This window comes from Alligator mississippiensis, chromosome 8 (genome assembly GCF_030867095.1).
Source record: "Alligator mississippiensis isolate rAllMis1 chromosome 8, rAllMis1, whole genome shotgun sequence".
NCBI lineage: Eukaryota > Metazoa > Chordata > Crocodylia > Alligatoridae > Alligator > Alligator mississippiensis.
The window spans coordinates 42866099-42883311 of record NC_081831.1 but is presented as its reverse complement, the minus strand read 5'-3'; the positions used below and the strand labels follow the sequence as shown (position 1 = coordinate 42883311).

The following is a 17213-nucleotide window of genomic DNA, read 5'->3' as shown; positions in this document are numbered from 1 at the left end:
CACCTCCCTTGGGAGCCCGTTCCAGATTTTGGCCACTCGAACTGTGAAGAAGTTCCTCCTAATGTCCAGTCTAAATCTGCTCTCTGCTAGCTTGTGGCCATTATTTCTTGTAACCCCCAGGGGCGCCTTGGTGAGTAAAACCTCACCAATTCCCTTCTGTGCCCCCATGATGAACTCATAGGCAGCCACAAGGTCGCCTCTCAACCTTCTCTTGAGGAGGCTGAAGAGGTCCAGGTGCCCTAGTCTCCCCTCATAGGGCTTGGCCTGCAAGCCCTTAACCATACAAGCAGCCCTTCTCTGGACCCTCTCCAGGTTATCCACATCCTTCTTGAAGTGCGGCACCCAAAATTGCACGCAGTACTCCAACTGCGGTCTGACCAGCGCCCGATAGAGGAGAAGTATCACCTCCTTGATTCTGTTTGTCATGCATCTGCTGATGCATGATAAAGTGCCATTAGCTTTTCTGATGACTTCATCACACTGACGACTCATGTTCATCTTGTAGTCCACTAGGACTCCAAGATCCTTTTCCGCTTCCATGCCACCCAGCAGGTCATTCCCTAGGCTGTAGGTGTGCTGGACATTTTTCCTCCCTAAGTGCAGCACTTTGCATTTCTCCTTGTTGAATTGCATTCTGTTGTTTTCTGCCCACTTGTCCAACCTGTCCAGGTCTGCTTGTAGTTGTTCCCTGCCCTCCGGTGTGTCCACCTCTCCCCACAGCTTTGTGTCATCCGCAAACTTGGACAGAGTACACTTCACTCCCTCGTCCAAGTTGCTGATGAAGACATTGAAGAGTATCGGTCCAAGGAACAAGCCCTGCTGGGACCCCACTGCCCACACCCTTCCAGGTCGATACTGACCCATCCACTACGACTCTCTGGCTACAACCCTCTAGCCAATTCACCACCCACCGGACTGACCCAAGTCACAGCCTCTTAACTTGTTCACCAGTATGGTGTGGGATACCGTATTGAAGGCCTTCCTGAAGTCTAAGTAAACGACGTCAACCCCTACTCCTGCATTCAGGTGTTTAGTAACCTAGTCATAAAGAGAGACTAGATTAGTCAGGCATGATCTACCTGCTACAAACCTGTGCTGGTTTCCCCTCAGCATAAATTTTTCCTTCCGGGCTCTCGCAAATGTGAGCCTTGATGATTTCTCAAAGACTTTGCTAAGGATGGAGGTGAGACTGACTGGCCTATAGTTGCCTGGGTCCTCCTTCCTCCCCTTCTTGAAAATGGGGACCACACTGGCCCTTTTCCAGTCCTCCGGGACCTGGCCCGTGCACCACGAGTGTTCAAATATTCCCGCCAGTGGCTGTGCAATGACATCAGCCAGTGCCTTCAATACCCTCGGATAGAGCTCATCCGGCCCTGCCGACTTAAACGCATCCAGTTCCTCCAAGTGACTCTGCACCATCTCAGGGTCTACGCTTGGTAGTCTGGCACCCTTCTGCTGCCTCTCTACAATCCCAGTGAGAGACTTGTCTTGCCCCTTACTTAGGAACACTGAGGCAAAGAACTCGTTGAGGAGTTCAGCCTTGTCCCCCCTGTCAGTCACCAATTGCTTATGCCCATCTAGTAGAGGTCCTATTCCACCCTGGGCCTTCCTTTTACTCCTTATATAACAAAAAATTGTTCTTTAGATATCCTTAACTTGGGATGCCATCCTCAGCTCCATGGTAGCTTTGGCCTGTCTAACTGGCTCCCTACAAGCACGAGCAGAGGAGGTATACTCCTCCTTAGTAATCTTTCCCCATTTCCACTTTTTATATGCCCCCCTTTTAGCCCGTAGGCTGCTCTGGATTTCGCTGGTCAGCCAAGGAAGCCTCTTGGCCCCTTTCCCCCACATCGGGATCGTCTCCCTCTGTGCCCAAAGGATCGTTTCCTTAAGGCACAGCCACCCTTCCTAGGCTCCCATCTCTTCAAAACTCTTACTCTGCAGTGCATCCTTGACTAAACACCCGAGTTCATTGAAATCAGCTTTCCTAAAGTCTAGCACTTTCACCCTAGTAGTTACCTTACCCACGCAATGTCTTATGATGAATTCTATTATTTGGTGATCACTGTCCCCCAGGTGACCACCAATGTGTAGGTCTCCTACCATGTCATGTCCCTTTGCCAATACCAGGTCCAGTAAGGCATTCCCCCTAGTGGGACCATGTACCTCCTGCATCAGATGGAGGTCCTGTACACAGGATAGGAACCTGCGTGAACAGTGGGAATTTGCTGTCTGCGTCTCCCAGCAGATGTCTACCATGACTACCGCCTCCCTCGTTTTTATGATCTCCGAGAGCCCAAATCTAGTTCTTCCCCTTGGTGTGGGGGTCTGTAGCAGACCCCTACCACCAAATCCCTTTCTCCTTGACCTCCATGTAACCTAACCCACAATCCTTCTACTTTCTCCTCCTCCGATTCCGTTTTGATAAGGGTCAATGTATATTGCTCATTGACACAGAGCACAACCCCTCCCCCTCTCCCCCCCACTCTATCCTTTCTGTACAGCTTATAACCCTCAATATGTACTGCCCAGTCGTGGGTGGAGTCCCACCAGGTTTCTGTTAGTCCTACTAAGTCGTAGGTGTTTTCTGCAAGCAGGAATGCTAGTTCATCCTGCTTGCTCCCCATGCTCCTAGCATTGGTGTACAGGCACTTGAGCCCTGTGACTGGTGCCTTTGTTGTCCCCCGGCTCTGATGCCCAAAGGGCCCCTTATTGCTTACCTGCTTATTGCTTACCTGTGCTGTACTGCTGGCCGCCCCATGGATTGTATGGGGCTCAGGTTAACCTGCTTACCCTGCCCTACTTCACCAATAGTAAGCCCTACCCAGGGTACTGCCTCCGGCTCCAAGTGCTACAATGGAATTACTTCTGTGCTTAGAGGTCCCTCCTTCTGACACCCCACTGGCTCCCTCAGCCACAATGATTTTAGCTAAAACAGAGGGGTAGTAGATCACATCCAAAAGTACAGCTGTGCTGGCCATTTCCAAGTTTAGGGCATCACCACGTTCTGGGGACCCTGGTGAAAGACAGGAGCTTCGATATCCCAGGAGAGACGTGAACTTCAGCAACGCCTCCGCGTCTTGTCCCCTTTTCAGCGTGGCAACCCTTAGCCGGATGCAGGGGCCATTTGCAAACGCAACCAACAGCCCTTAGCCCAAGAACGAGGCAAAGCCGCGGGCTCCGCGTCCTTCCCACCCAGGTGAGCTACGCCCCTGCTGCAGAAGCGGCAGGCAAGACCGAAGCGGACCCAGGCAGGAAGCGCCGCCCCGGCCTCTCGCTCCGGCTGCGGGGAGTCGGGCGGGCCCCGCCGGGGCGCACAGCGGGCCCGGCCGGCTCCTGCGGCCGGGCTCTGGGCTCGTCCTGGCGCCGCCCGCGTCCGCACCCGCCACGGTACCTGGGAGCTGGGGCCCGGCTCCCCGCGCTGCTGCGGCCGCTGGGGCTGGGCTGGGCTGAGCTGGACAGGACAGGACAGGACAGGACAGGACAGGACAGACGGCAGCAGGGCGGAGCCGGCACCGCAAGGAAGCAGCGCTCGTCTCACCTGCCCCGGCCCTTAAAGGAGCCGCGGCGGCCCCGCCCGGGGAGCGGGCGCGACCCCGACCCCAACCCCGACAAGGACCCGCGCCCGGGGCACAGACACACTGGTGGGCTCCCTCGGGCCCGCCTCGGCCGCTGCCTGGGGCGCGGTGCGGAGGTGCCGCTGCACGGGCTCGGCCCGCAGGTGCGCGCGGCCTGGGGACCCCGCGTCACCGCTGGCCCGAGCCAGGGACTCCCCTCGCACGTTCCTCCCGCCAAGGTACTAGGAGTAAAACCCACCCGGTCTCCTGGCCCGAGCTCGTCCGCACCTCCCCGAGCTAGGCCCTGTTCCCTTCTGCCCCCCACGTCCTACAGGCCTCCCCAGCCTGGCAGAGCTGTGCCACTGCAGTCCTTGCTTCTCTTCTTGAAATAAACGACAGGGAAAGAGCACAGGGCTCGAGCCACTTACATCACCCAGAGCAGGCTGTGTAACTCCCACCATCTTGCAGGCTCAGGGCTGCAAACAGGTCCAGAGCACATCTTGGGTTTAAGATGCAGCTGCTCCAATTGTCCAAACCTGAGCCTAAACCCCAACTTGTGCCAGCACAGCTCATCGCTGCCTCACCCACCTGCATCCCCTCTTGTTGAGAAAGGAGAACCTGTAGGAGTCTTGGCAGACAGCAACTGCATGCAAGTTCCCAGGAAATCATAGAATCCCAGAGAAGCATGGCTGGAAGGGACCTCCAGAGGCCATCTAGTCCTAGTCCTACCCCCTGCCTGAGGCAGCCTCATCCCCACCCAAACCAGTCTATACAATCCATAATCTAATCTAATTTAATCCATAAACTAAACTCATCCCTAATCTAAATTCTACATAAGGCTATTGTCAACCCTGACACAGCACATACCTAACACCCTACCCTGCCATCAGTAAAGCAGGGGAACCATGGTAGCCAATGTCCCACATCTATGAGTTGTCAGTATGTGCTCAAGAGGTCCTGGGTAGAGGGCCCCTGCTACAGAGGAAGGCAAAACCCCCCACAGTCCATACTAATCTGACCAAACTTCCTTCCTTACCCCAAATATAAGGTTTTACCCCAAGTACAAAAGCAAGGCCTTCTAGATGTGAAGGAAAGGCTACAGCAGTCCTCCGAGAAGGGTATGTAGAACAGGTGTAGGGAGGTGATGCATCCCTTGTACTAGTCAGACTGCTACTAGGATGCTGCATGCAGTTCTGGTGTCCCAACCTTAAAAAAAAAAAAAGGTTGCAAAAATCTGAGTCTTGAAAAGAACGCCAAGAATAATACAATTTAAAACAGGAGAGACTTGAGAGGCTTACTTTATTCAGTTCATTAGAGGTTAAGAGGTTAGTCAACCGTGGTCTACTTACACAGGGAGAAGGTAACCAGTACAAGAGGGCTTGTTAATGTAACACAAAAGCTCAACAAGAACCAATGGCTGAGAACTGAAATTAGAATAATTCACTCTAGAAATAAGGTACAAATTAGTAATGGTGAGGATAACAGACCACTGGAAGTTTGTCAAGGGATGAGACAGACCCTATCATTTGAAGTGTTAAAATCAAGATTGGACAGCTTGTCAGAGACTGCTCTGATATACCACAGGTTACTGGGTAGATAAAGGAATTCTGTGGCCTGTACCAGAATTCAGACTAGATGTTCTCAGCCAGCCCTTCTGGCCTAGAAACTCCCCTGGATTTGAGGCAGCTCACAGGTGGCTGTCCTGTGAGAGCCAGATAGTATTAGCAAGTTCAAATGAGCTAACACCCAGTAAGTAGGTTAGTTCTTGGCTGGCAGCTTCCACAGAGTAAGTGCTAGCGCAATGTGCTGAGATGAAACTGGCTTCCAGCCTGTGCCACTCCTCACTAATGAATTCTGCTGTTGTGATTTTTAACTAATACAGTTTAAAAACAAAAGGATGGGGGGAGAGGATCAAAACACTGAGCAGCATTTAAATCATTATTTGTGGTCTCAATTGTTTTTTGAAGAAATTAGAGGACAACAGATCTCTCTATTAATGGGAAACTATAAATGCTGGGTTAATGAAGAAAAAACAATCTGGCTTCTAACACTTCAGAGCTGGTCCTATACACCTTAGGTGCATCTGTGTTACTTGCATATAGAATGAGGGCCAATATCAGACAGAACTCACGTTTGTTATTTATGTTCACTACTTCATTTTATTCTCTCTTTTATGTGATCATATGCTTGCTATGTTGTTTTAATTTTGCATAGGCTTGTGGACTGGATAATCTTATTGTGCATTTTTTAGCAAGAATTATATACTGTATAGGTGGCTCCTTTATTGTATGAAATTGTTATTGTACTGTTTTGGCAAGTCATAAATCTACTACTACTACATGGAGCAGCACAAGTAGAAGAGAGGAAAAATGAATCCTCACGGGATCAGTTACAGGGATGTGACAGTGAAACCAAAAGCATGATAGCGAGACAAGGCTCCCATCAAGGGTCTATGTGCAACCTAACTTTTAGAGTACAAAGGAAAGGCTCTGTACAAATCTGTAACTGGTTTGCTGTGCCTGCAGTCACCGTACCACCAGCCCTATCAGTTAGCTTGTGTATTTGCTTAATAAGATCTAATTTGCCTACTGGCCAATTCCAGCTTTTACTTTCTCCATGGAGAGCAGATTTTTGGCAGCACAATAAGCTCGCTCTCTAAAGAGGTTGCATTATACCCTTAACATTGGTTTGTCAAACACCCTATCAAATGCTTTAAGAATGTATTTGCCTTCATTTCTGTAGACAAGTTAGATGCCCCCTTGACTATCTGCATTTGTGGGTTGTTGTTTCATTCAAATACACAAGGGACTACTCTATTTTGAACTCAGGAGTAGGGCTGGTGTGGCCTTACACAGACTTATCAGAGTGGCTTTTTCACACAGCTCCATCATAAGTTCATTCTAGGAAGCAAGCTAAGGTTTTGGTTTTAACAGTCTGTGGTTACTGGTCTTTCTATGCCTGCTTGTTGTGGTAAGCTCCTACAGATTGTGGTCCTCTGGGTTATAGGGCCACGGTGAACATTCTCACTAGATACAATCAGTTTCTTTTTATATACGAGGGAGGAATCATGGCAAAAATGTTCTGACTGACAGGCCCCAGATGACCAGTATGTGGGAATGCAGCAGGCTCACAGGCTCCATCCCCTTCTGCCAAAGCAGATCTGTACCTGTGACCAGCTTTTCCTGAACAGACAGGAAGTCTGCTGAGTTTCCCCTTCCCCTTTGCCTGAACTGATAACATTCTCCATACATGCTCTTTTCTAGACTTCTAGGAGTTTTCTGGAGCCCCTCACCCCAGATTTGCAGTTGCCTTATACTGGGGGCCTCTACTCTGACTTGCAGGTGGTTTTACACTGGAAAAAGGGCCTGAAGTACAAAAGTGGTTTTTGGATTTTTAAACTCTCCATAACTGGGGCTGCTTGGATCCTGGCTATGAGTTCAGCCACAAGAGACCAAGCATGACATTCAAATCCAGGCCCCAGATCTAACTCTGGGGGTGACCAGACCCAAGCTTTTGGCTCAGATCACTTTGTCCTTTGCCCTGCTTTCCCAAGGGTGCTTTGCTATAGAACTTGTGGTTTATTTGCATGACTAGTACTGCAGCAGAGCTGGAGAAGGCAGCTCCTCCCAGACAGCACACACAGCTCACTGCAGAAAAGCTAATCTGGGTGGGGTCAGACTGGCCTGCAGAGTTTGCAGGCTCCAGAGAGGAACAGGAAAGCTCAGAAAAACCTCTTCTTGGCTGAACCCTCCAGCAACTCCTACCTCCCGATCTGTGTAAACCCTGACTGGCAGCCAGGGGGACTGAACACCCCTGCTGGGAGGGGCCAGAGGTGGCTCCAGGGCACTGTTCTGGGGTTCAGTGGCACACTGTTGTGCACCAAACAAACACAGGGCTGAGCAAAATGAGTCACTCTGGGTTGCACTGGTTCTATCTATATCTTGGGGGACAGCCCTCCCAGTACACACAGAACCACCCTGGCTGGGAGTGCTCAGCCTCTGCTGTTGTCCTACAGAACAAAGAGATAAGAAAAAGGCAACAGGAAGCACATAAAGGTATTTGTGTATGGAAGGAGTCATACCTAAAGGCACTTCCAGGGGCTCCTTCTCACACCCTTCCCTCCTTCCCCCAACCAGACCTCACAGCCAGAAGGATTTCCTGGAACAACTGAATTGCTAGGCTGGAATTTGCTCGAAAGCAACAGGGAAGTTACACAGGGCTTTGGGGGATGCTGGTGAGGAGAAAGAAACAGACAGAGTCACAAGCTAGAAATTTGGTGCATCCAAGCCAGTAGCAGCAGAGAGATATTAGCCAGGCCCAAGTTTGCATAAGCAGCTAGCTCTGGGGTGCAGCCCTGGTCTGCAAAACAAGTCAATCCACACAGGGATGGGGACACACCAAAGTCAAGATGCATCCACTTGTTATCTGCACTGCAACTGGCTCTAGTCGGTGCCTTCAGCCCCGCACTCCCTCAATAACGCCACTGGACTGGAGAGCAGCTGTACTCAGTTTTGTACAAGCTGTTGAGCTTGGCGGTGATGTGGGTGTGATGTCAGGGTGGCCGCCATCAGTGCAGCAGTGCTGGGTCATGTGCACAGAGGACAGATGATGCCTAAGCACCCTCACTACGCTAATGCTCAGACAGCAGGAGCCCACAGAGAATCAGGCAATTCTCCACAGGCCTGACTTGCTGGACTGCACTAATTTGGCTCACGTGCATGTAATGCTCAAAGTACCTGAAACAGCTTGTGCCTTTGTATACGCTTAAGCAACTTTCACTGTCCAGCTGGGGTTACTTGTTGATTGCTTACTATGGGAGTCTTATTTTAGTGAATGCACTGCTTATCAGCAACTTGCCCAAAGGCATTCCTGGATGGCCTAAATCTGCTTGAAATTAATTTGTCTGCCAGCTGGAGTCCACACCAGCAATACAGTGCAGCTTTGGGCTGCCATTCAGAATGCAAGAACTACTTCAGGCTTCACAAGCAAGGTCAGCTCCCAGACTACTGCACCTGGCAGCACAGTTTGGGGAGGTGGTGAGCGGCCAACAGTAGCAAAAGAACAGGTTAGAGATTACTTTAAAAAGCTGCATGTGTAAAAGCCCATGGAGCCAGATGGAATGCACCCGAGGGTGCTGAAGGAGTTGGCCAATGTGACTGGTTGCAGAGCCACTGGCCATTATCTTTGAAAACTTGTGGCAATTGGGAGAGGTACTGGACAATTGGAAAAGAGCAAATATAGTGCCCATGTTTAAAAAAGGAAAAAAGAAAGATCCAGGGAACTACAGACCAGTCAGCCTCACCTCAGCCCCCAGAAAAATCACAGACCAGGTCCTCAAGGAATCTATTTCTAAGCACTTGAAAGAGAGAGTGGTGATTAGGAACAGTCAGCATGGCTTCACCAAGGGCAAGTCATGCCTGCCCAACCTGATTGCCTTCTATGATGAGATGAGATTCTGTGGATGCGGGGAGACCAGTGGATGTGATATACCTTGCCTTTAACAAGGCTTTTGATATGGTCTCCCACAACATTCTCATATGCAAGCTAAGGAAGTACAGGCTGGATGAATGGACTCAAACGGTAAAAGGTGGACAGAAAACTGGAAGGTGGACAGAAAACTGGCTGGATCATTAGGCTCCAACGGTAAAAGTCAATGACTCTGTATCTAGTTGGCAGCTGTTATTGAGTGCCCCAGGGGTCAGTTCTGGGCCAGTTTTGTTTAATATTTTCACCAGTGACCTGGAAGATGGCATGAAGTGCACCCTCAACAAGTTTGTAGATGACACCAAGCTGGAGGGAATAGGAGATACACTGGAGGGTAGGGCTAAGATTCAGAGAGACCTCAACAACTTGAAGGACTGGACCAAAAGACATTTCATGAGGTTCAGTAAGGATAAGTGCGAAGTCCTGCACTTAGGATGGAACAAGCCTATGCACTGGTACAGACTGAGGACCAACTGGCTAAGCAGCAAATCTGCAGAAAAGTACCTGGGGGTTAGTGTGGATAGTAAGCTGAATATGAGCCAAGTGTGCCCTTGTTGTAAAGATGACTAATGACATACTGGACTGAATTAGTAGAAGAGTTGTCAGCAGATTGAGGGAAGTGATTATTTCCTTCTGTTCAGCACTGGCGAGTCCACATCTGGAGTACTGTCTAGTTTTGGGCCTCCCACTACAGAAAGGACGTGGACAAATTAGAGTCCAGCGGAGGGCAATGACAATGGTTAGGGAGCTGGGGCACGTGACTTCTAAGGAGAGGCTGAGGGAACTGGGCTTATTTAGTCTGGAGAAGAGAAGATTGAGGAGGGATTTAATAGCAGCCTTCAACTACTTAATGAGAGGTTCTAAAGAGGATAAAGCTGGATTGTTCCCAGTGATGGCAGATAACAGAACAAGGAGCAATGGTCTCAAGTTGCAGCAAGGGAAGTTTAGGTTAGATATCAGGAAAAACTTTCACGAGGAAGGTAGTAAAACACTGGAACAGGCTATCCAGAGAGGTTGTGGAATCTCTATCCTTGGAGATTTTGAAGACCCAGCTAGACAAAGCTTTGGCTGGAATGATCTAGCTGGGGATGGTCTTGCTTTGAGCAGGGGGTTGGACTAGATGACCTCCTGAGGTCCCTTCCAACCCTAATTTTCTATGATTCTATGACTACAACACTGGCTTGGCTTCTTCAGTAAAACCAATCTCTCTACCTTGGTGCCTGGGATCTTGCTGTCCTGCCAGCCACAAATAAGCAGCAAGCAAAGGAAAAGGAGAAAGAGAAGTGAGGTAGAGTGCTACTTGTGATCTCACTGTTTCACTAATCCAGCTAGTGGCTTTATAATAAAAAGCAGGTGATGTGCCTGCTTATCTCAGGTGCAGGGGAACAAGGTTCTTCCATTCCTGCCCTCCTGCCTGTCCTTCTCTTCTGTGGACATACCAATCTATACAACAGTACTCTTCCCTGAGCCACGTGCCTCTCCAACGGGGTTCCCAGGAGTACAAGACTCAGCAGGGAACAGGAAGCAATGTTTGCAAGCAATCACAGAGCTGATTCTCATGACTACTGTCTCTCCCCCTGGGTCAGTAATTGATCTGAGCAGCCACAGTAATAATTGAATCAGGAACTCGTGTATATGTTATTAAACTGTGTAACTGCTCAAATCTACATTAACTCACTGATTCAAAACTCAGTGCACCCTTAGGACTCTGCTTTAATGCTTCCTGCTGAGACTGCCTTTCACAGGGCTCTTGGGATTGTGGGTCAACATCACAGCAACTGCCAGCTCAGGGCTGGAACAAGAGACAAACAAGCACTCTCACAGCAGAGCTGGGAGAGTTCTCCACTGTTCTGGCCCCAATGAATACTGGCTCCCCCTTAGCAGCCTCCTGCAACTAGGTTGGGCCTTGTTCCTTCAGTGTGGCTCTGCCTGCAGGGGACGACACTCCAAGTCCAGGACCAGGTGGTGCACATGGGGCGCATAGGACTTCACTGGCTTGATGTGCAGGATGTTTATCCTCCATGGCTCCCCATGCAACTTCTCAAGCAGAAACCTGATCTGAGCTCCCGTGGCCTCTGCCCACCTCTGCCATTCAGGCCTGGTCCCAGTGAACTGAATCTTCTGCACAGAATCCATCACATCAGCAGTCTCTGGGCTCCCGTGGTTCCTCTGGGCCCCGCTGTCCTCCTGTCCATTGCAAAGTGACTGCTCCTTCAACAGGCCACAGGGCAGCTGAAGAGCCTTTGCAGGGAAAGACTCCACATTCTGGTGGATGTGGAGAATTCCCCCCGTGTCCTTCCGCAGAACCTGGCAGGCGATGGGCCAGCCCTGCTCTGAGCTGGGAATCAGTCCCAGATTCACCCGATCAGCCACGTCCCGCAGCTCCAACTGTAAACAGGGGCAGTGAGGAGGATGCCACAGAGAGAGTGCATACAGTCACACACTTTATGGCATCTGCCAGCCAAGCTCACTGCTCTCACCAGGATCACCTGGCATCCCCCATTCCTCCCACCAGCTCTCTGGGAGTCCCTTCCTTTCCCTCTACTTCAGGGACTCCCTGCAACCTGCTACTCTGTCCTTGACTCATCCCCCACATCACTGTTCTCTATTCCCTCCTACTGTGTGTCCACCACCCCTTTTGTGCGTCCCTTGTGCCCCCATTCTTATTCCTTTCCCTTTCCTCTGGGACAGAAGTCACTCAGGGCAGTACTGAAAAGATAGGCAGAGTGAGGCAGGATACTATTATGGTGCAGGGGAATAATAGCTGCCATCAGACGGTTCTTTGGCCTAGGAACAATTTCAGGCTTGGTGAAGCCGAAGGTCTGTTAATCAACTGCCCAGGACTCGGTGCTCCCCAGAATCCCATTACTCACCAAAATTAGTAGGGTTCTGTCTATCGAAGCCCAGAGCAGTCCTGATGTTTCTGAAGTGTTCAGATGCTCTGGGCAAAGCAATCGGTACATCCTGACACGAGCCAGGAAATGCCATCACACCCCCTGGGGCAGGGCCTGTCTCTGTCAAGACTTGCTTTACTCTGCCCAATGCAAACAGCTTAGGTAAAACAATAACTACTGAAGATGTTGGGTGGATCCAAAAGGTGTGTGTGACAGAGGTGCAACCAAGAGCAGTGGGATGCAAAGTACTTGCTGGTTAACCAGACTGAAGTCCCGATGGGGAGCTCCACCTACCAGGCTGCAGAAAAGTGTCTCAGGAGAAGGGCGTAATCCCCCAGCACTTGGGACAGTTACAGACAGAGGTCAGTGCTCTGGAAAAAGTACCACATGCCCCAAAGGATGGAGCTGATCTGGTCCTTTTTCTTTCTGCACCTTAGAAACATGCAGCTGGTCAAAGACAACACAGGCCTTAACACACCCATGTCCCTGTTCTCTCTCCTGACTACAGACACTACAAACCCTGTCACATGAGAAAGGTGGAGTGCACGGGGCAACTTCCCAAGGGAGAGCTCACAGTCGCATTCACTCTCCTCCCTAACGGGCCACAGCTCCCCACCTTTGAGGCCCTGCTGTGGCCCTTTGGTTGTGGAAGGACTGCTCTCTGCTCACCTGCCTGTTATCCCCTGGGTGAATCCAACACTGATCCTGCACGCCATTCAACTCCAGGTTCCTCCTCAAAGCTTCCACAGCATGTGGGTTCCACTCGCAGGCATGGACAAAGGCCACACCAGCATGAACCAGGAAAGGCAGCGTGAAATAGCCGATCCCTGTGGGCAGAAGAGGGACAAACAGCAAATAGCACAGTGACAAAACAGCACTGGACCTGGAGCAAATTTCTTATCAGGCCCAATAACTAGACTCCAGGGCATCCAGCTGGTAGGAACTTGTTAATGCTCTTAAATCTGTGGTTGTTCCAAACTTGATCAAAAACGGTTTCAAAATTTCCTATGAAATGGTAAATCTTGACTTGAAAACATCTTGGTTCCACTCCAGGGTAGAACTACCTTCAAGCAAGCAAGGAGCAAATGCACTGGCATAAATTATAACACTGTATGTACCCAATCCTCTACTACAGTCAGGGTTATGTTTGGCAGGTGTAGCACAAATTAGCTCTGTACTCTCCCCAAATGCCACACACATCCCCTCCCACTGCCTGATCTATTGCTCTGCTTTCTGCTTCTTGTCCTGTGCTCCCTGATTGATCTGTTGCTCTACCTTCTGATCCCAGTCCTATTTGTTGCTGTATCCCCACTCCCTCCCCAATCCCGTGTGTGCCACACAGGGCATTTGTACATATGCTTGCGCCGCAACACCGGGCAATTTTAAAAGTGCCCGGCGTTGTGGCCCATGTATAAGTGGCAAAACGTGTGTCAGCACTGAGAAAATGGCAGCAGCATGCTTTTGAACTAAAACACATCGAAGATGTTTTAGTTTAAAAGCATGCCGCTGCCATTTTCTGCAAGCTGACATGCATTTTGCCGTTTGTACAGCTGCATGTGATGCACTGCAGTGTGCATCAGCTCCACTCTGGCATGTTTGAGCACAAAAACATGTGTATAAATGCCAGTAGAGACTGCCGGTGCCACCTGTGGCATTCATGTCACAGGTTGGCCACGCCTACAGTTTGCTCAATGCAACTAGTTCCCCTGCCACCTAGTGGTGAGACACTGTAGTAGTGCCTACCTCAGGCAACTCACTTGGGCAAACTGGTTGTCTCCTCCTTACTCTGGAGTAAATTTACTCAGGAGCTAAATCTTCAGGGTCAGTGACTCCAGGGTAATAGTGTTGCTTGTCTGTGCCTGGGGCCAGGCCAATTTAGGGGGCATCCAAAAAAATGGGGATGAGGAGGGGGGATTCTCAACAGAGCTCAAGACACAGTAAGCCAGGGCAGAGAAGTCAGTCAGGGAACAGCAGTGACCCAGCAGCAGGGACCCAATTAATAATATCCCTGCCCCAACCCCCTCCCACCCCAGGGCATGGTGGCAGCCAAGGGAAAGTATCTTGCTACAGCTCCATAGGCAGGAGTTCAAGCCTCACTCTAGATTAGTGAGGCCACTAATCAAGGCCCACCACCAGCTAAATCATCTGTCAGTGGCTTCCCAGTCATTTGGGCTGGGGAGTCAAAGGATGGTAGTTGTTATCTCCATATGTGCTGCTGGTCACAGAAAGTAACATGTCTTAACAATGCCAACCCAAATGGACTGCTGGGCTTGGGCACAGTTTTTACCTTTCTTTAAGCTGTAGCTGTATCATCCCCCCTATCACTTAGCTGAGCTTCCTGCTCACTCCTCCTTACCCTGCTCCCTTCCAGCCCTGCTCTAGGAGGCCTTTGTACTTCACTCGTGCCATAAGAAGAGCCTCTCCCTCAAGGAAATACCTTTTGAGCCTCCTGAAGAGAAACAGTCAGACTCTGCTGGCCACGTGCTCTGCTCTCAGAGGCAGACTTATCTGGACAGAGGTCAGAGTTCTACTCCCAGGGCCCCAAGGAAGTTGGAAGAGGGCCAACGTATGACCTCTCAGGTCAGCTACCTGCATAGAGATCAACCAGCACTTCCCTGGGACACTGCAGCGATGCTACCCGTAGTTTCTCGGTAATGTTTCCAGAAGAGAACATACATCTGGTCACATCAAAGGTGTATCTGGGAAAACATCACAGGCCCAGTGAAAGCACCCAGCATGGGTTAACCAGCAAGCCCTTCCCTGGGCTGCTTGGCTTAACAGCTCCTTCCTGCTCACTCCCCACTTGTCCCATCCTTATTCCTACCTGATCCCATTGTCCATGTGCTCCACCCAGCCATCATGCCCTAGCAGAAGGCTAACAGTTGGGGTTCGCACCCCATCTGGGGATACTCGTCCTTGCTTGGCTAGTCGTCGTGCCTTCAGAGAAGAAGCAACCGTCTCCCAGAGCTCTGGTCCTGAAAGACATGTCCAAGCAGACGGGTTGGTGGGGGGCAGATAATGGTTGTCAGGAGACAGAGCAGCAGGTTCCTCTTACCCAGTTCCTCCCACAGGGCAGCCTTGAAGCAGTCCTTGCTCAGCATGACCAGGTCGCCATGTCGCTGCCAGGAGTGAGGGAGGTCATGCTCCAGCTCCTCTGACCACCTGCCCCCAAAGCGTGCTACTAAGTGCTGCAGCTCACCACACAGCTTCTGGGCAGGTGACTGGGCTCGAGCAGCCTTGGAGGGGATGGGCTTCTGGGAAAGAAACATAAAGGACTCAGATGTGAAGCCAGGCTCACTCCCTTCCTGAGCTCAGGGCTGGGTCATTTGTGCACCTCCCCTCTCCATGGCTGTTGTGCTGGGTCATTTTCTATTCTTTCCTGATGGCCAGTTCATGGGTGAGACATATTGACTGTACAGGAACTAAAGCAGACCCCCCAAAGGCCACACCCAGGAGTTCCCTGTCAACACCAGATAATGCAGGGCAGTGCCAAGGTACACCTGTCACTGGCTTAGTCTATTGAGGACTGAAGGGGTCAGGACCCCACCAAGTCCCACACTATACACCTGGCCAGGGCAGGAGGCAGGCTCTGGCAGGCCTCAAAGCACAAAGACTAGTCACTCTGTGGCCAGGAAGCACAGGACACCTTGGTGCCTCTGCAGTGCTGTTCTGCAAAGATCAAAAAAGCAGCCACTAGCTGGGACAGGCATGGTAAACCCCACTCCTGCCCACACCAAGATAGCTAGGACCATTCTGACCTTGATCCAGGACAGTATGCATGTTGTTCCAGGGGCCATACTCCCCCTCAAGTCCTGAAGGTGCTGCTTGGTGAGCTTCCCCTCCAGCACAGGCAGTGCCACAGTACCATCTGGCAGCTTCTGCACCCGGTGACTGACATTTAGGATCCTTGCTCCCTCCAAATACTCCCTGCAAGGCCAAAAAGGCATTCAGGCACCATTCACCTTGCACACCAATGGTTTTCAAACTTTTTAACCAGAGCCCTGCTTTGAGTTACAATCTTGTTCATGCACCCCACTCTCTCCCTCACTCACTGCCGCCACAGCTAGACAAGAGCCAAGAAGAGGGGGGCGAATACAGGCTGCCCACTGTGGGCTTGGGGCTCCCTGCCCTACTGCCTTCCCTCCTAAGCCCCACGCTGGCTGTGCACCCTCTGCCTGCCTGGCAGCAGCAGGGGGCACAACTCCATGCTACCGCTACCCCTGCCATTGCTGAACAGGCAGGGGGTGCCTCACCATGGTGGCATAGCCAGTGTGGGACCCCCAGGAGCAAGGCAGCAGGGCAGGGAGCCCCGAGCCTGCAGCCCACACCCACTCCTGCCCCATTCAAAATGGGGGGGGGGGGGGGAAAGAGCATGTGCCCCCACAGCTCCCTCCCACCCCAGCCCCATGAATCGCCTTAGCTGGGCAGTGCCTCCAGACCTGCCTTTTCCTGATCCTTGCAGACCATGGTGCGCACCCCACAGCCCTTCACACTTCGGGGGGGGTGCACCCCAGTTTGGAAACTGCTGCTCTAGGCTCTCTACCAGTCTAGGCCTGAGGAAAGCGTGGTGCGCCATTCATGCTGCTCAGCCCAAGTTCAATGAGCCCCTTGTTTCTTGGGCTGTGTGGTCTATGGTCAGGAAGCCAACTCTATTGCCCGCTCTGCCAGAGGCTCACCGCATGGCCACAGGCACGTTGTTACACTCTGCTGTGCCTCAATTTCCGCCTCAGTGTATTGGGAATAGTGATAACGTGCCCACTAGTGTGAAGTGGGGATAATGCTGGCATCCCTCAGGCAGGAGCTGGGCCAGCCACACCACAGCTCCGCTTCTCATTGCTGCCGCTATTTGGTGCAGAGACTCCAGTGCGCAGACGGGCGGTGCCCAGCAAACTAGGCCGAAGCCCACCAGTGCCTGGGCCCTGACGAAGGCGAGAAGCGCCATAGCCCCCAGCAGCCAGTGGGGACGGTTCTGCTCCGGGCAGGGGCGGGCGTGTGACCCGCAGGCCCTCAGGCCCCAGGCCGTGCTGCCCCGCGTGCGCGGCTCTGGGGCTGGCTCGCTGCCCGCCGCCCCGCCCCCACCTGCACCGCTGGGCGCAGCGCGCCTCGGTCACAAGCGCGGGGGCGGCTGCGGCCATTCCGCCGGCGCGGCGCGTCAGTGGTTCCCAGCGGAGCCTGCGCGGCCCCTCTGCCGCCATCCTTGCTGCGGGAGGGCGGTACCGAGCGCCAGGCCGCTCTGCAGGAAGCCGCTCCGCCGGCCTCACGTGAGGCCGGAACGGAA

The 17213-nt window shown here is 51.8% G+C and overlaps 2 protein-coding genes across 8 annotated transcripts in view; both read right to left on the bottom strand.

The window, feature by feature from the left end:
• Positions 1–12696, bottom strand: part of SYTL4 (synaptotagmin like 4) — a 28189-nt gene extending 15493 nt beyond the window's left edge. For 2 of the 6 annotated variants that reach the window (XM_014599212.3, XM_059732724.1), the window contains exon 1: positions 3395–3502. The gene's annotated coding sequence lies outside the window, so the exon portion shown is untranslated. Of the gene's footprint in view, positions 1–2735; positions 2978–3394; positions 3503–3985; positions 4043–4593; positions 4715–12604 lie in introns of those variants that run through there. The other 4 variants (XM_014599213.2, XM_014599215.3, XM_059732723.1 and 1 more) reach the window with 4 other exon arrangements.
• On the bottom strand, positions 4840–17211 carry TRMT12 (tRNA methyltransferase 12 homolog). 2 transcript variants are annotated; one of them, XM_006266012.4, is made up of 7 exons: positions 17015–17211; positions 15694–15862; positions 14991–15189; positions 14760–14910; positions 14525–14634; positions 12605–12762; positions 4840–11429 (listed from the first exon to the last, which is right to left on the bottom strand). In XM_006266012.4, exons 1-7 carry the CDS (start codon positions 17128–17130, stop codon positions 10956–10958), a joined length of 1377 nt encoding a protein of 458 aa, XP_006266074.3. In that variant the 5' UTR covers positions 17131–17211; the 3' UTR covers positions 4840–10955. The 2 variants fall into 2 exon arrangements, with proteins under 2 accessions (XP_006266074.3, XP_019343554.1); XM_019488009.2 differs by lacking the exon at positions 17015–17211 and adding an exon at positions 16612–17006.
• Between the last annotated feature and the right edge of the window lie 2 nt (positions 17212–17213).

Bases quoted from the DNA above. Each gene is read 5' to 3' on its own strand.
- TRMT12 (XM_006266012.4), bottom strand. From the start codon at position 17,130: ATGGCGGCAGAGGGGCCGCGCAGGCTCCGCTGGGAACCACTGACGCGC. The intron at 15,190-15,693 runs GTCAGAATGGTC...TTTCTTTCCCAG, and splicing joins GCATACTGTCCTGGATCAAG to AAGCCCATCCCCTCCAAGGC. The intron at 14,911-14,990 runs GTAAGAGGAACC...CATGTCTTTCAG, and splicing joins TGCCCTGTGGGAGGAACTGG to GACCAGAGCTCTGGGAGACG.